The sequence below is a fragment of the Lampetra planeri genome, chromosome 4 (genome assembly GCF_965212315.1).
Source record: "Lampetra planeri chromosome 4, kcLamPlan1.2.h2, whole genome shotgun sequence".
Classification (NCBI taxonomy): domain Eukaryota; kingdom Metazoa; phylum Chordata; class Hyperoartia; order Petromyzontiformes; family Petromyzontidae; genus Lampetra; species Lampetra planeri.
The window spans coordinates 13,629,780-13,647,415 of NC_136110.1; the positions used below are offsets into that span (position 1 = coordinate 13,629,780).

General features: G+C 41.7%; 1 protein-coding gene across 1 annotated transcript in view; it reads right to left on the reverse strand.

Annotated features, from left to right (window-relative positions):
* Window positions 1–17,636, reverse strand: part of CRTAC1 (cartilage acidic protein 1) — a 634,231-nt gene that overhangs the window by 303,092 nt on the left and 313,503 nt on the right. Inside the window, exon 8 of the mRNA XM_078593311.1 lies at window positions 14,340–14,476. Coding sequence (XP_078449437.1) covers window positions 14,340–14,476 — 137 coding nt within the window. The remainder of the gene's footprint in view (window positions 1–14,339; window positions 14,477–17,636) is intronic.

A 17,636-nucleotide genomic window follows, 5' to 3' on the forward strand; every position in this document is an offset into this window, starting at 1 on the left:
TTGAATTTCACTGGTGGCCGATGCTAGGGCCCACTCTCCATAACAGTGGAGTCTGACGGTGGCCACTAGGTGAACAAATAGTTTAAGGTACAGCAAAAATGTGTGTTGTAAACACTTAGCCAATATGAGATTTGTTTTGATGGAATTATATAAACAAACATGAATGTGACATGGGGCAGTGTAACGTGGCCCAGTGATAGGTAGAACAGCACGCCGTCTGACTCACAGTGGACGTTAAAGATCCCAGTGTAATCGTTTAATAGGAGGCCATTGAGTGCTGGCGTCATGGTCCAAAGTTTGCAAAAAAAAATACCTGAAAGTTTCTTAAACGGGGGTGATACACAGGAACATCGCCCACCTACTATGAAACAGCTGCAGGCTGTGAAACAAAGTGGCTTCGCGATAGCCTAGCACTCTAAGAATTGTGTGAATATCCAAATGTACCCAAGTATTACACTATGTAACGTAACACAGTTTTTGTTCCTGGGTAGTAAGTGTAATTTCCGAATTGCTTATGCTTCAAAAGTATAGAAAATGGCTATTATTCCCAACAAACTTTGCTTTTGTGACCAGGACAGTGATATTTTGAAATTCACCTATTTTCAATGAAAACGGTATTTTCGTTCACATTAATTCATTTAAAAAACACATTAATCAAAATGTACACGTATTTATACTAAAGTAATAAAAAAAATTACTACAAAAGATTTAGAAGTGAGTAGTTTTTCGAGATTTACCATTATACTGTAAATAACTTTCACGAATCAGCCCCCAAATGTAGTCTCCCATCATCTTCTCGTTATACTGTCCTTGCTCCTCCGAGTACGCTCCCATGTTCTCCTAGAATTTATCAAGATGAGCATCAAGGATATGGACTTTGAGGGATATCCTACAGCCCATTGTGCTGTAGTTCTTCACCAGAGTCTCAACTAGCTCTACATAGTCTTCGACCTTGTGATTGCCCAGGAAGCCACAAACAACTTGCGACAAAGCTGTTCCAAGCCGCAATCTCTTTACTAGTGAGCTTCTTGGGGAATTCATTGCACTCCAGGATCTTCTTTATCTGTGGTCCGATGAAGACAAGGGCTTTGACCTGGGCCTCAGACAGCTTAGGGAAGAAGTCTTGAAGGTACTTGAACGCTGCCGACTCCTTATCTACAGCTCTGACAAATTGTTTCATAAGACCCAATTTCACGTGCAGTGGTGGCATCAGCACCTTCCGGGGGTCCACCAGTGTCTCCCACTTGACGTTGTTGCTCCCCACAGAGAACTCGGTCTGCTGTGGCCAGTTCCGCCTGTGGTAGTGCGCCTTGGTGTCCCTGCTGTCCCTGCTGTCCCAAAGGCAAAGATAGCAGGGAAACGTGGTAAAACCGCCTTGGAGACCCATCAGGAATGCCACCATTTTTAAGTCTCCGATAAACTCCCAGCCGTACTCATCATACTTCAAGGCGTCCAGCAAGGTCTTGATGGTGTTGTAATCCTCTTTGAGGTGCACCGAGTGAGCCAGGGGAAGAGACGGGTACTTGTTACCATTATGGAGCAGCATGGCTTTGAGGCTCTTGGATGAGCTGTCAATGAAGAGGCGCCACTCATTCTCGTTACAGGCGATTCTGATTGCCTCGAACAGACGGGTCACATTGTGGCAGAAGCAGAGCCCATCTTGACAGGTGAAGAAACTGCAAAAAGGTTGGTGATGCTTCCTCTGATCTGCGACTTGCACACTTTCATCTAACAAGTTCCACTGCTTGAGGTTAGACGTCAAAAGCTCGGCATTGGACTTGGTGAGTCGTTGAGGTCTTTTTGGTCTTCCTCGCTCTCTGACTTGCTGCTCTTCTAAAGACGGCTGCTCTCTCTCTGGAGAAGTGGGTACGGGGAGCTCATGGCAGTGTGGAACTGGGGCAATGGATGAAGGAAGGTCCGGATACGTGATAGCAGGTGCATTCTTGCCAGTCCGACGTTTGGAAGGGTCCACCATGCAGAAGTAGCAGTTGCTTGAGTGGTCAGTGGGTTCCCGCCAAATTATTGGGATAGTGAACTTCATGGCTCTCTTTTCCCCACTGTACCATCCTACAAAAATACATTTATTTCACCCATGACAAATGTGTAAGAGATTCTCGCAACATTTGTAATATATGAAAAAAATGTTCAATAAAATTGTAAAACATTTTTAAATTGCAAACTTTTACAATTTCAAATTTTTTAGTAAATTTTATAACATAAAATTCCGAGCAACAATTTTCCATCTTACCTTCCAGAGTTGTTTTGCATTGCTCGCAGGTGAAATGAGGTGCCAAGGGTTTGTCATGATCCCTGACAAGCATGTCGAAATATGCCTTGTAGGCCTCACAGATCTCAGCAGATGCTTCCACAAAGTACTTTTTCGCTCTTGTCTTGATAAATTGGCCGCAGACATAGCAAAATGCGTCTGCCGGATGCTTGCAGCCTCTTGAGGCCATCTCAGAAAAATGCAGATATGTATCCACTTGGGCAGCTGGATCTAAACTGAACTGGAGAGCTAAAGGCCCCTGTATTTATACTAATATTACTGGAAAATTCTAGATTGTTCTAGAAGTTACTCCAAATTTACTCAGCACTGAATCTATCTGGAATGTTCTGGAACATAGGTAAATTTCTAAATATCACTGTCCTGGTCACAAAAGCAAAGTTTGTGTGGAATAATAGTCATTTTCTCTATTTTTCAGGCATAAGCAATTAGGAAATAACACTTACTACACAGGATCAAAACAAATATAACATTTGTTACAACGTGTAATTATTGCATTCATTACAAAAACAAAACAACAAAATTACAAAGATGGACTCGAAAGATAAACAAACAAAATATGTCCAGAAAGATGTCAAATCCAATCACAAATGCTATTGGAGGAACAATGCTGGGAGGGAAGAAAATAATAAATGTAAGAAGACAGCTGCCTGCAGTAGATAATGATTATAAAGAAAATAAATTTATATCAAACAGCAAAAATATTGTGCGAAACTTGTTATATTTTATCCACAATATGCAAGCTATTATGAATGGATCAAAACGCAGTTAATCTTAATAAATGTTACAAAAGACTAAGAATCTTTCAGACGGATACGTAAATACTCATCGTTGACATGAACTCCATTGGACATGAGATGAAACACGTTGGTCGGAGATTAAACAACAGTCCGTGACAGGAATGTTGTATAAAAACAAATGTTCTTTGGTGGAATTGTTACTAAAAGGAATATCGACAGATGTACAAAATTAATGTTACAACTTATGTTATATAATAACTAGCAGAAAGTACCTGGCGTTTCCCAGGGAAAAAAGATATTTAAAAACTTATCTAAAAAACATAACATCTACATACACAATACTAAGCTATTGTGAAAGCCCGACGTGCCGCTTTTCTGTCCATTTGTCCGTCAATAAAATTATAAGAGGCTTGCAGAAGTCCAAAAATGTATAGAAAGTGGGTGGTAAATAGTTGATCTGAAAGATTTCCAAAAATTGTCGACCTCTCAAAAAATATTTTTACCCCCGCATGAGTAGTATCTGCAGTGAGGGAAAAAAGTATTTTATTCCCTGCTGATATTGTACTTTGCCCACTGACAAAGAAATGATCAGTCTATAATTTTAATGGTAGGTTAATTTGAACAATGAGAGACAGAATAACAACGACAAAATCCAGAAAAACGCATGTCAAAAATGTTATAAATTAATTTTCATTTTAATGAGGGAAATAAGTATTTGACCCCCTCTCAATCAGAAAGATTTCTGGCTCCCAGGTGTTTTTTATACAGGTAACGAGCTGAGATTAGGAGCACACTCTTAAAGGGAGTGCTCCTAATCTCAGCTTGTTACCTGTATAAAAGACACCTGTTTACAGAAGCAACCAATCAATCAGATTGAAAACTCTCCACCATGACCAAGACCAAAGAGCTCTCCAAGGATGTCAGGGACAAGATTGTAGACCTACACAAGCCTGGAATGGGCTACAAGACCATCGCCAAGCAGCTTGGTGAGAAGGTGACAACAGTTGGTGCGATTATTCACAAATGGAAGAAACAGAAAATAACTGTCAATCTCCCTCGGCCTGGGGCTCCATGCAGATCTCACCTCGTGGAGTTGCAATGATCATGAGAACGGTGAGGAATCAGCCCAGAACTACACGGGAGGATCTTGTCAATGATCTCAAGGCAGCTGGGACCATAGTCACCAAGAAAACAGTTGGTAACACACTACGCCGTGAAGGCCTGAAATCCTGCAGCGCCCGCAAGGTCCCCCTGCTCAAGAAAGCACATATACAATGCCCGTCTGAAGTTTGCCAATTAACATCTGAATAATTCAGAGGACAACTGGGTGAAAGTGTTGTGGTCAGATGAGACCAAAATGGAGCTCTTTGGCATCAACTCAACTCGCCGTGTTTGGAGGAGGAGGAATGCTGCCTATGACCCCAAGAACACCATCCCCACCGTCAAACATAGAGGTGTAAACATTATGTTTTGGGGATGTTTTTCTGCTAAGGGGACAGGACAACTTCACCGCATCAAAGGGACGATGGATGGGCCATGTACCGTCAAATCTTGGGTGAGAACCTCCTTCCCTCAGCCAGGGCATTGAAAATGGGTCGTGGATGGGTATTCCAGCATGACAATGACCCAAAACACACGGCCAAGGCAACAAAGGAGTGGCTCAAGAAGAAGCACATTAAGGTCCTGGAGTTGCCTAGCCAGTCTCCAGACCTTAATCCCATAGAAAATCTGTGGAGGGAGCTGAAGGTTCGAGGTGCCAAACGTCAGCCTCGAAACCTTAATGACTTGGAGAAGATCTGCAAAGAGGAGTGGGACAAAATCCCTCCTGAGATGTGTGCAAACCTGGTGGCCAAATACAAGAAACGTCTGACCTCTGTGATTGCCAACAAGGGTTTTGCCACTAAGTACTAGTCATGTTTTGCAGAGGGGTCAAATACTTATTTCCCTCATTAAAATGCAAATAAATTTATAACATTTTTGACATGCGTTTTTCTGGATTTTGTTGTTGTTATTCTGTCTCTCACTGTTCAAATAAACCTACCATTAAAATTATAGACTGATCATTTCTTTGTCAGTGGGCAAACGTACAAAATCAGCAGGGGATCAAATACTTTTTTCCCTCAATGTAAATCTCGTCTGCGCGTGGTCTACTGCACAACAGTAGTATCTGTTGACTCTATAGCAGTATCTACTGACTCTATAGTCATATCTACTGACTCTGCAGCAGTATATAGACTATTGTGGGAGCTACTGACTATAGTAGTAACTACTGACTCTATAGTAGTATCAACCAACTCTTTAGTAGTAAATACTGACTCTACAGTCTTCTTCTTCCTAGCGTTGTTCCCGCTGTGGCACAGGGTCCGCTTTTCGGCATTGTCTTCTCCATTTGGCTCGGTCCAGGGCATCTTCGGGGGATGCGTTGACCGTCTTCATGTCTTCCTTTATTCGATCCATCCATCGCTTCTTCGGACGTCCGCGTGGACGGCGGCCCTCTGGCTCAATACGCATGGCAGTCTTGGCCACTGATGACTCTTCACTTCGCATCACATGGCCGTACCACCGAAGCCTTGCCTCAAGCATCTTGTCCGCAATGGGGGCCACACCAAGTCGCTTCCGAACGTCTTCGTTCATGACACGATCCCATCGAGTCATTCCAAGGCTCCATCTGAGCATCCTCATCTCCATGAAATGGAGGGCTTGTTCGTGTACAGTTGTGGCTGGCCAGCACTCGGATCCATAGAGTGCCACTGGTCGGACGATGGTCTTGTAAATTTTTCCCTTCAGCCTATCCGGCATTTTCCGATCACAGAGGACTCCGGTGACTTTCCTCCACTTCATCCATGCCGCATTGACTCGTGACCTCACATCAGTCGTGATGCTTCCATCTGAGCTGATGGTGGAGCCCAGGTACTTAAAGTCCGTCACTTTCTTCAGATCTTCTCTGTCAATGCTGATGGTGCCGTCGGTTTGGGGGCCACACTCCATATACTCCGTCTTTTTGATCTTGAACCTCATCCCGTTTTCGTCCAAATGTTCCTTCCACAGGCGCGTTTATCTTTCCACATCTCCTCTCTCTTCATCTGAGAGGAGGACGCCATCCGCATAGAGAATTGACCATGGCAGGGGCGTGTGCAGGTCGGCAGTGATCGTGTCCATGCACAGGATAAACAGGAGTGGTGACAGGGCCGATCCTTGGTGTACTCCAACGCTGATGGAAAATGGCGGTGATATGCTCACTGCGCACCTGACTGCACTGGTGACGTTTTTGTATAGGAGTTGCACCCAATGCACGTAGATTTCAGGGACTGTATGGGATCGAAACGAGTGCCAGTTGAGGTCGTGGGGGACCCTGTCAAATGCCTTTTCAAGGTCGAGGAACGACACGTGCACAGCTTTGTTCTTCTCTCTGTGCCTCTCCAGCAGGAGCCTCACCGCGAATATGCCGTCCGTAGTGCCACATCCTTTGACGAAGCCGCATTGGTTGGGTGATAGGGTGATGATGTTTCTAATCCTCGTGTCCAAAACTCGCTCAAAGATCTTCATCGCATGACACAGGAGCTGGATTGGCCTGTAATTATTATTATAGTAGTATCTACTGAATCTATAGTCGTATCGATTAACTCGATTGTAGTATTTACTGACTATAGTCATAACTACTAACTCTATAGCAGTATCTGCTTACTCTATGGCAGTATCTACTTACTCTACAGTAGCATCTACCAACTCTGCAGTAGTATTTTTTGACTTTACAGTAGTATCTACCCGAATCTACAGTAGTATCTACCGACGCTATAGTCGTATCTACTGACTCTATAATAGTATATATCGACTCTATAATTTATCATGGGACCTTTTTTGCCAGTACCAAAATATGATCATAGGTTTTTCACCTTTTTTCTGGCAACAAAACAGGTGTTAAGATGTTAAAACACCAACATAAAACCTTTTACAAGGAATCATGTCTGCATTAACCACAATGCTTGTGGTCAGAATGCAAACAAAAAAAACATACTCTGATAATATATGCATTGTCCTTGAAACTGATTGTTCCACACCAGAGACAACTTTCTTTTGAGCCTCGTCTCAAACGGTGTTAGACCAGAGGACGCCAAAAGGCGTACAGAGTAATGAGCTTGGGGTGAGCATCTACATCCTGGAAAATATCATGGGGAAAAGTGGGGATTACCTTGCTGAGGCTGCTGTGCCTCAAATATTGGAGGAAGAAGTAACCCCCTGTGAGTGGCTGGCTGAGGTGCCATCTGTTGAGGAAGTACTGAAGGCACCAGGTAGAGATGCTGAGGAAGGGTGGCGTTTGTGCACAGACTGCCCGACATGACAGCAAGTTGGCACAGGTGGCACATCAGCCACTCATCTCAGTAAGTCGACCTGTGGCACCTGGGTCTGCCCCGTCATCTCCTGCTAGCGGGCATTCGACACTTCATGTAGCCTCAACGTGCACATAGCCTGGCACAAGCGCCGTGGTGGCGTCACCGTCACTTACTGGCGAATGGCGGGTATTGGTATTGGTCTTCAGACCCCCTTCGTAAATCGGGGACTGCCCAAATCCTGGCGGAATGTTCCGCGGTTTCCTGCTCGTTATTAAATGACAACCCAAAGGGAGGGAAAAAAATTGATGAACATAATGCACCTCAGCCAAGCGTGAATGAGAAAATCGAGCTTGTTAAAGACCACAAGCATTGGCTCAAGTGCACAGGTCTCATATCGAGTTGTAAATGAAACGCGTCTCATACTAGACGGGTTCAAACTTAATTTGGAGCTTTCGTGACTGCAGGAATGCTAGTATTTAATTTAATTTATTATTTTATCTTTGTACGTGACTTTACCGAAAGAACCAAAGCATAACTAGACGGGTTGCTGCCATAGGTCTACGTCAATGTTTTCTCCAGGGGCACTGCTGGGGATCCTCCGCTGTCTGTGCAAATGACATTCAGTATTTCATACAAAAGCTGACCACAACAATTACTGACTTGTCAGCGATCGTGCAACAGCAGCAGTGAGCGAGATGATGCATCGATGCTTTAGGTACAAAAGATAGAAAATAAGGAAAAACTATATTTGTTTAAAGACGCAATCTACTGCAATTATAGTTGATAGCTCTTCATCAATATACTGCTGGGTGGAATCCTCCCCACACTTTGCCAGTCATGGTGTTATTTTACCATACTTCACCACGTTGGTCAGTATGATTCGGTGAAGGGGAGAGGCTCAGAGCCAGTGCAGACACCACATAGCTGTGGCCAGGAATTGAACTCAGGATTTAGAGTTAACAGTGCAATATACTAATCACTGTGCCACCGTTCCAATTCAGTCATATAATTTAAACTAGTTTTATTCTTAAACACCTTCCTACCATCAGACGAGTTGAAAAAATACAGCCATGTTAGATTTAGCATTACCAGGACTACCATGTCACCTCACCAAGCCAATGAAATTCACGTTGCAAGCGGCATGAAGCTGAATTTGTTACTTAATAAAAGTTGCTTGCTGCAGAGCCTAGTGAAACGTCCATTTACCCATGTATGAGCACTGGTTAAAGGGAACGTGTACACCAATGTTATTTTCAGTTGCAATATTACATGCAAATTGCACCGTTTATCTTCAGATTGTGGTATTCCAGCTTGAGAGACGAAAGTGCCGTCTGTCACGTGTGCCCCGCGTGACACCAACTCGCCCCGTTCTCAATAATTTGGACTCTGCTCATTGCAATCGTCTTTGTTCTTCCACCTTACTTATACAGCACTTGTCCAAAGGGTAATTTTCCATGCAAGATGCCATAATGGGATACACAGTCGGTGGCTAAGTACCCAAGTAGACATTCATTCCTTGACGACATCTGGGTATCAATTGTGCATATATAAAATACTGTGGAAAATGCATGGGTACCATCTTATGCGGTCTCTCCAACCGTATGTTTACAAAAGCACATTAAATATTGTTTATGCCAGGAGACAATACTGTCACTACTTATGGGCAGCTTTATGGGCAGCGAATGTCTTTCAAATTATGAAGACACTTTTACCCACACGTGCCCACAATTATGGAAATATCCAATGGCATTGAACATCTGGTCTGAAACACATAACATATGAAAGACAATTCAGAGGCAGCCCTGATCAATGCTAGCACATGCCTCATACAAGTAAGTGAAACAAGAGCACAAACACATATGTGACATCCCCGGTATTGGACGAACAAACACAATTCACATTGGCATGCATTTGTGCACATAAACACACATTTCTACACAACCAAAATCAGTTACGCAAGTACACATTTACATACAGCAGCCCCATAACGTTGGGGGGCTGGAGGAGGAAGAACCTCCCCTCCTCCTGCTGAAGGATCGTCCCCCCTTCCACATCATTACAGCCATGTCAACAACAATGTTGGTTGGATGGGGCAGGACAAAATACAGTCATTAGTGCAAATAAGTGATGGACGTCGCAGCCTATCCCGCATTTCAAAATCTTTATTTTTATCCTGGAGGAATCCAATGAGCTGTATGAAGCTCATGTTCACAGATGTACAGTAGGGGCGTGTCACCAAGGTACAACAACAACGCACAAACAATACAAACAAACAATATACAAACAATACACAAACACGATAGGAGTGAGATTGCACCCTTCTTTTAAATATGGGCAAGCTGCAGGGTTCACATATTTGATGTCACAGTAAATATACATGTTCCATATCGTGGGACCTTTTTTGCCAGTATCAACGTGTGAAAAAAAGAATAGGTTTTTACCTTATGTGGCAATAAAACAGGTGTTAATATACCTTTTCCCCAAAGGTATCTATTTGGTGTTATTGCTGGAACGGATGACATTCTTATTTTTCATACGTTGATACTGGCAAAAAAGGTCCCATGATATAGCTGTTAAACCCAAGCTATGAATGCTCTGATACGTGCATTGGCTTTGTACGATTCACCTTTTGGCGTTCTCTGGTCTGACAATGGTGAGACTAGGCCATACAGAAGGCTGTCTCTGGTGTAGTTCAATCAGTTTCAAAGACAATGCATATATTATCAGAGCATGTTTGTTTGCATGTTCACCACAAGTACGGGTGGTTAATACATACGTGATTCCTTGCAAAAGATATACATTTGGTGTTTGAACATCTTAAGCCTAGTCTTATTTTTCAGATATATCCCATGTAACCTTATTATCGGATATAGTTTGACAAAAACGTAGCCTGAGTTGTCAGGTTTGGTTTGTGCAAACCTCAATACCACCGCTCTCTATACACGCCGAGTAGACACATACTTTACATTTATTTTGTATGTATTTATGCATGCAGAACTTATTTTTCACCGTACATAGCCCACCGTGATAACCACACCAAGGAATTGCATAACACTGAGTCAATATAGGGGAGGCTCATGCTAAGTTCAGATACCATGTACCACTGGTATTATGCAGGGACAGGAATGTTAACTGGGTTTCCTGGATTACACAAACAGAACTCTGAGTACCATAGTCAGAATTTAGTTGATTCTGGTCAGGCGGATCAGCAGTCAGAGCACTGAGCACCACTGCATTTGAATCTGAGTGAGTTCTAAAGTGAAGAGATTTTATTGGTCTGCTAAAAATATAATCATATAATACATTTGATTTTGCACCTTATGTGCTTCAATTCCATAGCGGAGGGTTAAAATATACGTTTGAGTGGAATCTGGTGGACTTTCTTTAGTAGAGCACACGTGCCTCAAGAGTGTGGACACAAATGTCACTTGAAGGGATATCATAAGCAGTTTTGAGGGGGGGGGGGGCTCTGTATGCGGGGCTTTCACTGACATACAAATGCACACCGCTCTGTGCGAGCTGCAGTAGGGCATTTCATCTCATAGCGCGATGCTGAGAGCACAATTAGAATAACGTTATAGGGAAAAGAGAGAAATATGAATGCACTTGCTATACGAATGTAGTATTGGAGTGTATTAAAAATATATATACATAATACAATTTGCATATTTGCCACAATTGCCACAATGAATGGTTAGACATTTAAGCCATAATGCTAGATAAACTCTTAAATATTCTCTTGCTTGCAATCGCCCGTGTTGGTACATTTCTTAGTTGTTGGAAAGATGTATGCTTAGTCATCGCTGGGTTATTTTATTGTGCTTGATGTCCCTTGCCAGTGCAAGGTTTCTTTTTAATCATGCACAAATGATATATAATATCTCATTTATTATTTGCTTATGAAACAAAAATGTACGTCCTCGATTGCTGTGTTGTGGACGTAATGCTGATGTACAATGTAAAAGCCAAAGAGCAACAATACCTGATGACTAGGTTTAGTTTAATGTGGTCACGTAAATTGGAATTCTCAAAGCAAGCAAGTGCACATTACAACACAATAACGGATAGGCACAAGATTGAGTGTGCAATTTTAATTATACTGTTTCAACTATATTTTCTACATTTATTTTTTTCTCATTTGGGTGAAGAAACGTGTATTTTTTGCTGGATAATTTGAAAGATGTTTAACATTTCCCCGAAGTCATGCAAAATATGCTGAAGTCGGAAATGCGAAGGGAAATATTTCGAATGTGTTTTTCACCACATTCATTCAGAACACGTTTGTAAATAATGCATTGTACATAACGCACATGCATCATATTTATGTTGATGTGCACACAAGGATGCAAATATGTAGTGGTAACTATTTCTGTTTTCAACTTTACCGATTGACATTAAAAAAAACTATCTTGGCATGATTTTAATCTCGGAATACATTTTCTCTGCAAAAACACTGATCGGCGGGATCAGGCTGTAATGTGCCCAGCGCCGACCATTCCCATGACCTCTATATCTCTGAAGCTGATAGAAGAACATTCATTAGTCATGTGTTAGGAATTTAAACACTCTTCTTTTTTTAATTAAAATGGAATCAAATCTCGACACTTTCACTAATACCGAAGTTTGCAGAGGTGTGGACTCGAGTCATGTGACTTGGACTCGAGTCAGACTCGAGTCATGAATTTGATGACTTGCGACTCGACTTGGACTTGCATAACAATGACTTTGTCCCACCTATGAGATGTGGACTCGAGTCATGTGACTTGGACTCGAGTCAGACTCGAGTCATGAATTTGATGACTTGCGACTCGACTTGGACTTGCATAACAATGACTTTGTCCCACCTATGGAAGTTTGTACTCGACTCTTCAGTTAAACTTGTACAAGTAAATAATTACCTGTGCATTAATTACAATCTATAAATGTCTGCACTAGCATTATGTCCCTCGTCATGTTAATTCGTATGCGTCCAGCATCAATTACTCATTCCCTCCATTCCAAAATGCATAATATTTCCTACAAAGAATGGAAGCTCATATTTTCTTTATTCAATGAGGATATCCATCACCTGGAAAAATGTTTACAGCCCAAAACAAAACGCTGTATCAAATAACACAATTGAACAACATCTACAATGCTTCAGATAAAAATATGCATTATCCTTTCAAATGTGCAGCAAAGCTGGTAAGCATGCCATCAATCAGAGTGTGGTTGGAAGACAGAAATAGAGAAAGGTTGTCCACAAGATAGTTTAAGGTCATTAAATCCTCTCAGCTACCTGGAAACCATGACAATTGGCATTGCAGAATTTAAAGGACTCGTGTGTACCACATTTACTGCATATTCCATCTGTTGCTCTCAGCATTATCTTACCTAGAGTGGTGTGACACTAACGACAACAATTTTATTACAATTAAAATGTCAAATTCCGAATGGCATCCTTTACACGCTAAGATTTATTCAGGGAATATATCTTCTTGTGTGGATTTTGGCATTCAATAAACAAGGAAGAGACGGCATGCATATGCATGGTTTCTGTAATGGTTGGCAACATGTTTATCCTCAAACGTACTATTTTGTTTAATGAATCTAATTACCTGCTATGACATAGGGCTAATAAATGTGGACATTAAAAGGAGAATGTGGAGAGTGAGCACGTAATGGAAAGTGTTCAAAACTAAATGTTTTTAAAGAAGCTTGGAAAGATGCACGACGGGAATTAGACTGAGACAGAAAGAGGAACATGTGGATTCGAGAACATACACAGTATTATTTTATTATATTTTCATGCTGTGTTCTATGATATTTTTCCTCATTCTTTTCCAATCGTTTAATTACTCAAAAGGTTGATGAAATGAGTAAATATCTGAAAAAAGAGAAGATCAGTTGTCACATACAAGAACGGGCTCTTTCCAGTGGAATGTGGAATTCCCACCAATGGCAAAAACAAGTGCCAATCCCATGCTTGTTTGAAGTTAACTTTGCTACCCACAGGCAGCCTCCTCAGAAGGCTTCATCTTGCTAAAAGAGGCCTACAACAGATAACAAGGTGAAGGTGCGGCCCTGTTTTCACTTTCTAATGCCACTCCTGGCAGAAGGCCTCATACACTTACAATTTACCCGACTGCACGTATGAATGGGCCGATGGACCCATTCATACTGCTGAGTAGACAGAGGCGGGGAGATTTAATAGAAGAGATAACGAATTAACTAATGACATTGTGTGAAACAGATGACACTGAGTAACATTAATCTTGCAGGCCCTTAATAAGTGGCTGACACAATAGAGCCCACAACACAAAGACCCAGGGTAGTTATTTTCCTAGCTTCTTTACTGTAAAACTGAATTATTCCCATATCGTGGGAGGTGGAATGGATCGCCACTCTCGGTGAGAGCCTCAAGAGCTTCCCATACAAGCCATGCCCTCACGGCATGTTCAACGGGATTCTGCTGCCGTTAGCCCCACCGTAACCCAGCCCAAATCCCGCTTAACTTGGGCCAGTTCTGGAAGTGTGGAATGAGCACTGCAGTGATGGAATTGGCTCTGAAGTGCCAAATAGTCCCTATATGATTTCGAAATTACAAGATTTGGGCTGTACTTTTTCACGTAAAAAACAGCCGTCATTTCACTAGAACATGTGCAAATGATGGCCAACATGGCTACATGAGTCTGACCTTCCCTCTTGAAGGTCATTTTACACTTTGCTGTGGCTGGCCATATAGGTTGCATAAGAAGAAATTTGCTCGTTGTTCCAGCCGAGATGACATTCCAACTAATTTACGGCAGCGTATTCATTTTCACACGCGGCAGGAAATTAACGTGTCTGTGAATATTTTAACCGGTTTGATCAAGTGAGGTATGACAGTCCCCTAACCACAGTCTTCAACCGAAGAAGAAATGCCCCCCCCCCCCTCCGTTCACAAGGGTTTTGGTCTCTGATATTTACACATTGCCCCTCGTTTTCACAACGAGTCTGCGGTACCTGAAGACGCGGTTCGGAGCATTGTCGTTGTACGCAATGTTGTTGAAGAAGACCTCCAGCTCTTGATCATTGTCAAAATCGGCAGCGATGACGGTGCGGATCGCAGAGGGGGTGGCAAAGTCTTTGGTGGCCACGTTCTGAAAGAGGACGGGAACAGGAAAGAGTTTGCACATTACATACACCGTTGATATACTCATTCTGTGTTGCTTCGCTAAAGCAGCATGCCTAATAATATAACACATCTATTACACTGGCTTATACATACTGCAAGCTCTAATGTGAGGTACCTACACCTTTTGCCTGCAAATGGCAAAATAAATTGATGTGTGATTCACAGGCCAATCTCATTCACAGCCAAGGATGGTGAATATTTGGTAAGTTCTACTTCCTATTATCTCTTTAAAGAAATGTTCTGTTGTGTTACTTTTTTGGCCCAGCTCTCTTTGCATTTTGTTTAATTCCCTTCAAGTGTCAAATGAACTAAAATAGTTATCTTAATGTTTGCTAAAAGTCTCTGGAATAAAAGAAATAGGGCAAATAGTAATATTCCATAATGCTCCATCAGTAAACATTACTTACATTTATTGACTGCACAATGCAGACAATATTACTCAAAAATGCAACACGAGGGTAATTTTCCAAACAATACTCCTGTGTTAGTCATGGGATACGGTACTGTAATATGAAATGAAATACACATTTGTGATCTATATTTCTACACTCACAGAGCAATACCATGAATTATCTAGAATTCCAAGTTACTTTTCCTCATACAGCCAGAATAAAGGACTCTTATGAATGAAGGACCTAAATGTTGAATGGAATAACAGACCCTTCCCGAGTCTCAGGATGCAAGACTACAACACCCTTGATATCTTAAGTTTCTGAGTTATTGTCCCAATTTCATGGAATCAGAATGCGGCAACAACTAACACTTTACAAAGCATCTGTCTACCCCATGAGAGAGTACTGCTTCCACATTTGGAACAGTGGAACAGTCCATACCAACAGCACTTGACAGAATTAAAAAAAAGCAGTTCTATGTATAAATACTCTTGACTTGTCTGCCTCCTTTAATGCTTCATTTCTTTTCTACTCTGATGCCTCTCCGCGTCTTCTGCTGGTACGTTTACGATCGGTGCTCTTCTGAAATCTCTCAAAATAGTTCCCTCATCCGTCAATCTACTCACGTCAACGTTCTATGCGTTGTCACGGAAACTGCACTTCCTTGCCAAATTGCTGCACCGATCCTGCTAACCACTGGAACTCGTTATCCACCTGTCTTCCCACCCGATTGCACTTTTGCGGCAGTGTTTATATCTGCTATCAATTGTCAACAGAAATTCCAAAAACAGGGATAGTGCACAGAACTTTTCGTCAGAAAACTTTGAATAAAAGTGGAACTCTTGTGGTTCTTGAGAATCGGAGCCATGAAATGTCATCTAATTTATACATTTTGAGAAAACAAAAATGAAATTAATAATTAAAAAAGGTTTCCCTTAAGGAGTGACGAGGCAGCATGATTTTTTTTTCAATTGCTCTATAAAATGAGCGAGTGTGTGATCACTACGGCTTCCAGTGATCAATCACCACGAACATGGGTATTTTAAAAATAGCGTGAATGGTATGAGGATATTCCAACAATTACATTTTCATTGCACTTAAAATCTCACCTTGATGTCATTAAACTGTGTTCAGATGCATCTTTCAGAAAAAAATTCGAATTGTCAAAATGCATAATGATTTTATCTGCTTTTAATGCACAACTCTATATTTTTGTATTTAATGCATTCTTCAAACAACTCTAGAAGTGCCAATCATCCTGATACATTTATGATGCGTAATCCATCCACCCTTCCCATTGATAAATAATTCTAAATCATAATTTTACAACATGAGATGTTCTGAAATGAAAATGTATTTCTGTATTTGATATGACTCTTGAATACACCCTTATTTACATGACTGTGAAGGATATTATCTGTATTTGAAGGCTAACGTGGTATTTTTTATGATTGTGCCTGGTTTTACCATATCTGCCTTATATGTAACAAGTAAAAGGTAAAGGGAGTACCCACACTTTACCCCAGCACATGCAACCTGCTGATCCACTAACTGTTGGTGAACCCATTTATATAAAACAGAGCTTTTATTTTTTATATTTTACCAGGTTAGGCCCACTGAGCTATATCGTTCTTCTTCATAAGCAAACTGGCCACAAATGATAGTCCAACGAAGTGGCTTATCACGTGGAAACGTAGAACAGCTGAATACTCTAAGCGAATGTTTTTCAATGTGGAGGAAAACACCAGAGGACCCGGAGAAAAATCCACACGACCACGTGAAGAGAGACACGCAAACTCCAAATATACAGCAGGCATTAGGGTCGAGATCGAACCCACAACTTCCTGTAAACCAGGTGAGGTAGTTAACATCTCGCCATTGCAGCCATATAGGGCTGGGTGGACAGAGGCAGTAGAGAAGAATTAAGAGACTTTGTTTCAAGTGCCACGAAACCGAATGGAATCGGCGACCTCTGGATTGCAAGTCAAGTGTGCTCATCGAGGCACCGCGGCAGTGTCCCAACACGTATAAATCAACGCATAAACAAGAAGTTAGCAATTTTTAAATGACTGCAATAAATTATAGTATCAGGACATGCCATAGATTGGTGCCTTGCATAATGTATTTTCGGTGACCTAGAAGAATAGCATTGCACACTGTAATATTTAAATTTTCCTAAGCCATAAATTTAAATCAAGCCCTCTCTACTGTACGTGAGCAGTATGAATTTGAACTCGATCTTCACTTAGACTATTGCCTGTCGCCTGGCTTTAGCTCCTGTGCCATTCACCCCCCCCCCCCCAGAACATGATTATGCATGATGCTGCATGGGAACGAGTCAAACCCTCCATCTCATACAGATCTAATAGAAAGGTAAAGGTTCCGCCGATAAGACCTTTACAGCTTTCCCATCCGACCGTTAGGCTGAGTGGGAAAGTGCTAAACCCTAACCTTTGATTTAGATCCATCAGGCCAAAAAAATGTAAGTGGGCCAGGATTTCGTGTTGGGGGTGGCTAGGTAGGTGAGAGTTGAGAACAGGAAAATCTTGGGGAGAGAGAGTGTGTGGGCGCAGTGCACAATAGGTATGGCTGCTTCACCACATCACAGTAGTCCTGGAAAAAATGTAAGTTTGGTGAAAATGAGGGCTGAGTTGACTCTTAGGAGGCTGTCTCTTGGCACATAAGCCAATTAGTTGTTAATTTACATATAGTAGTTATGCATTATTATACATT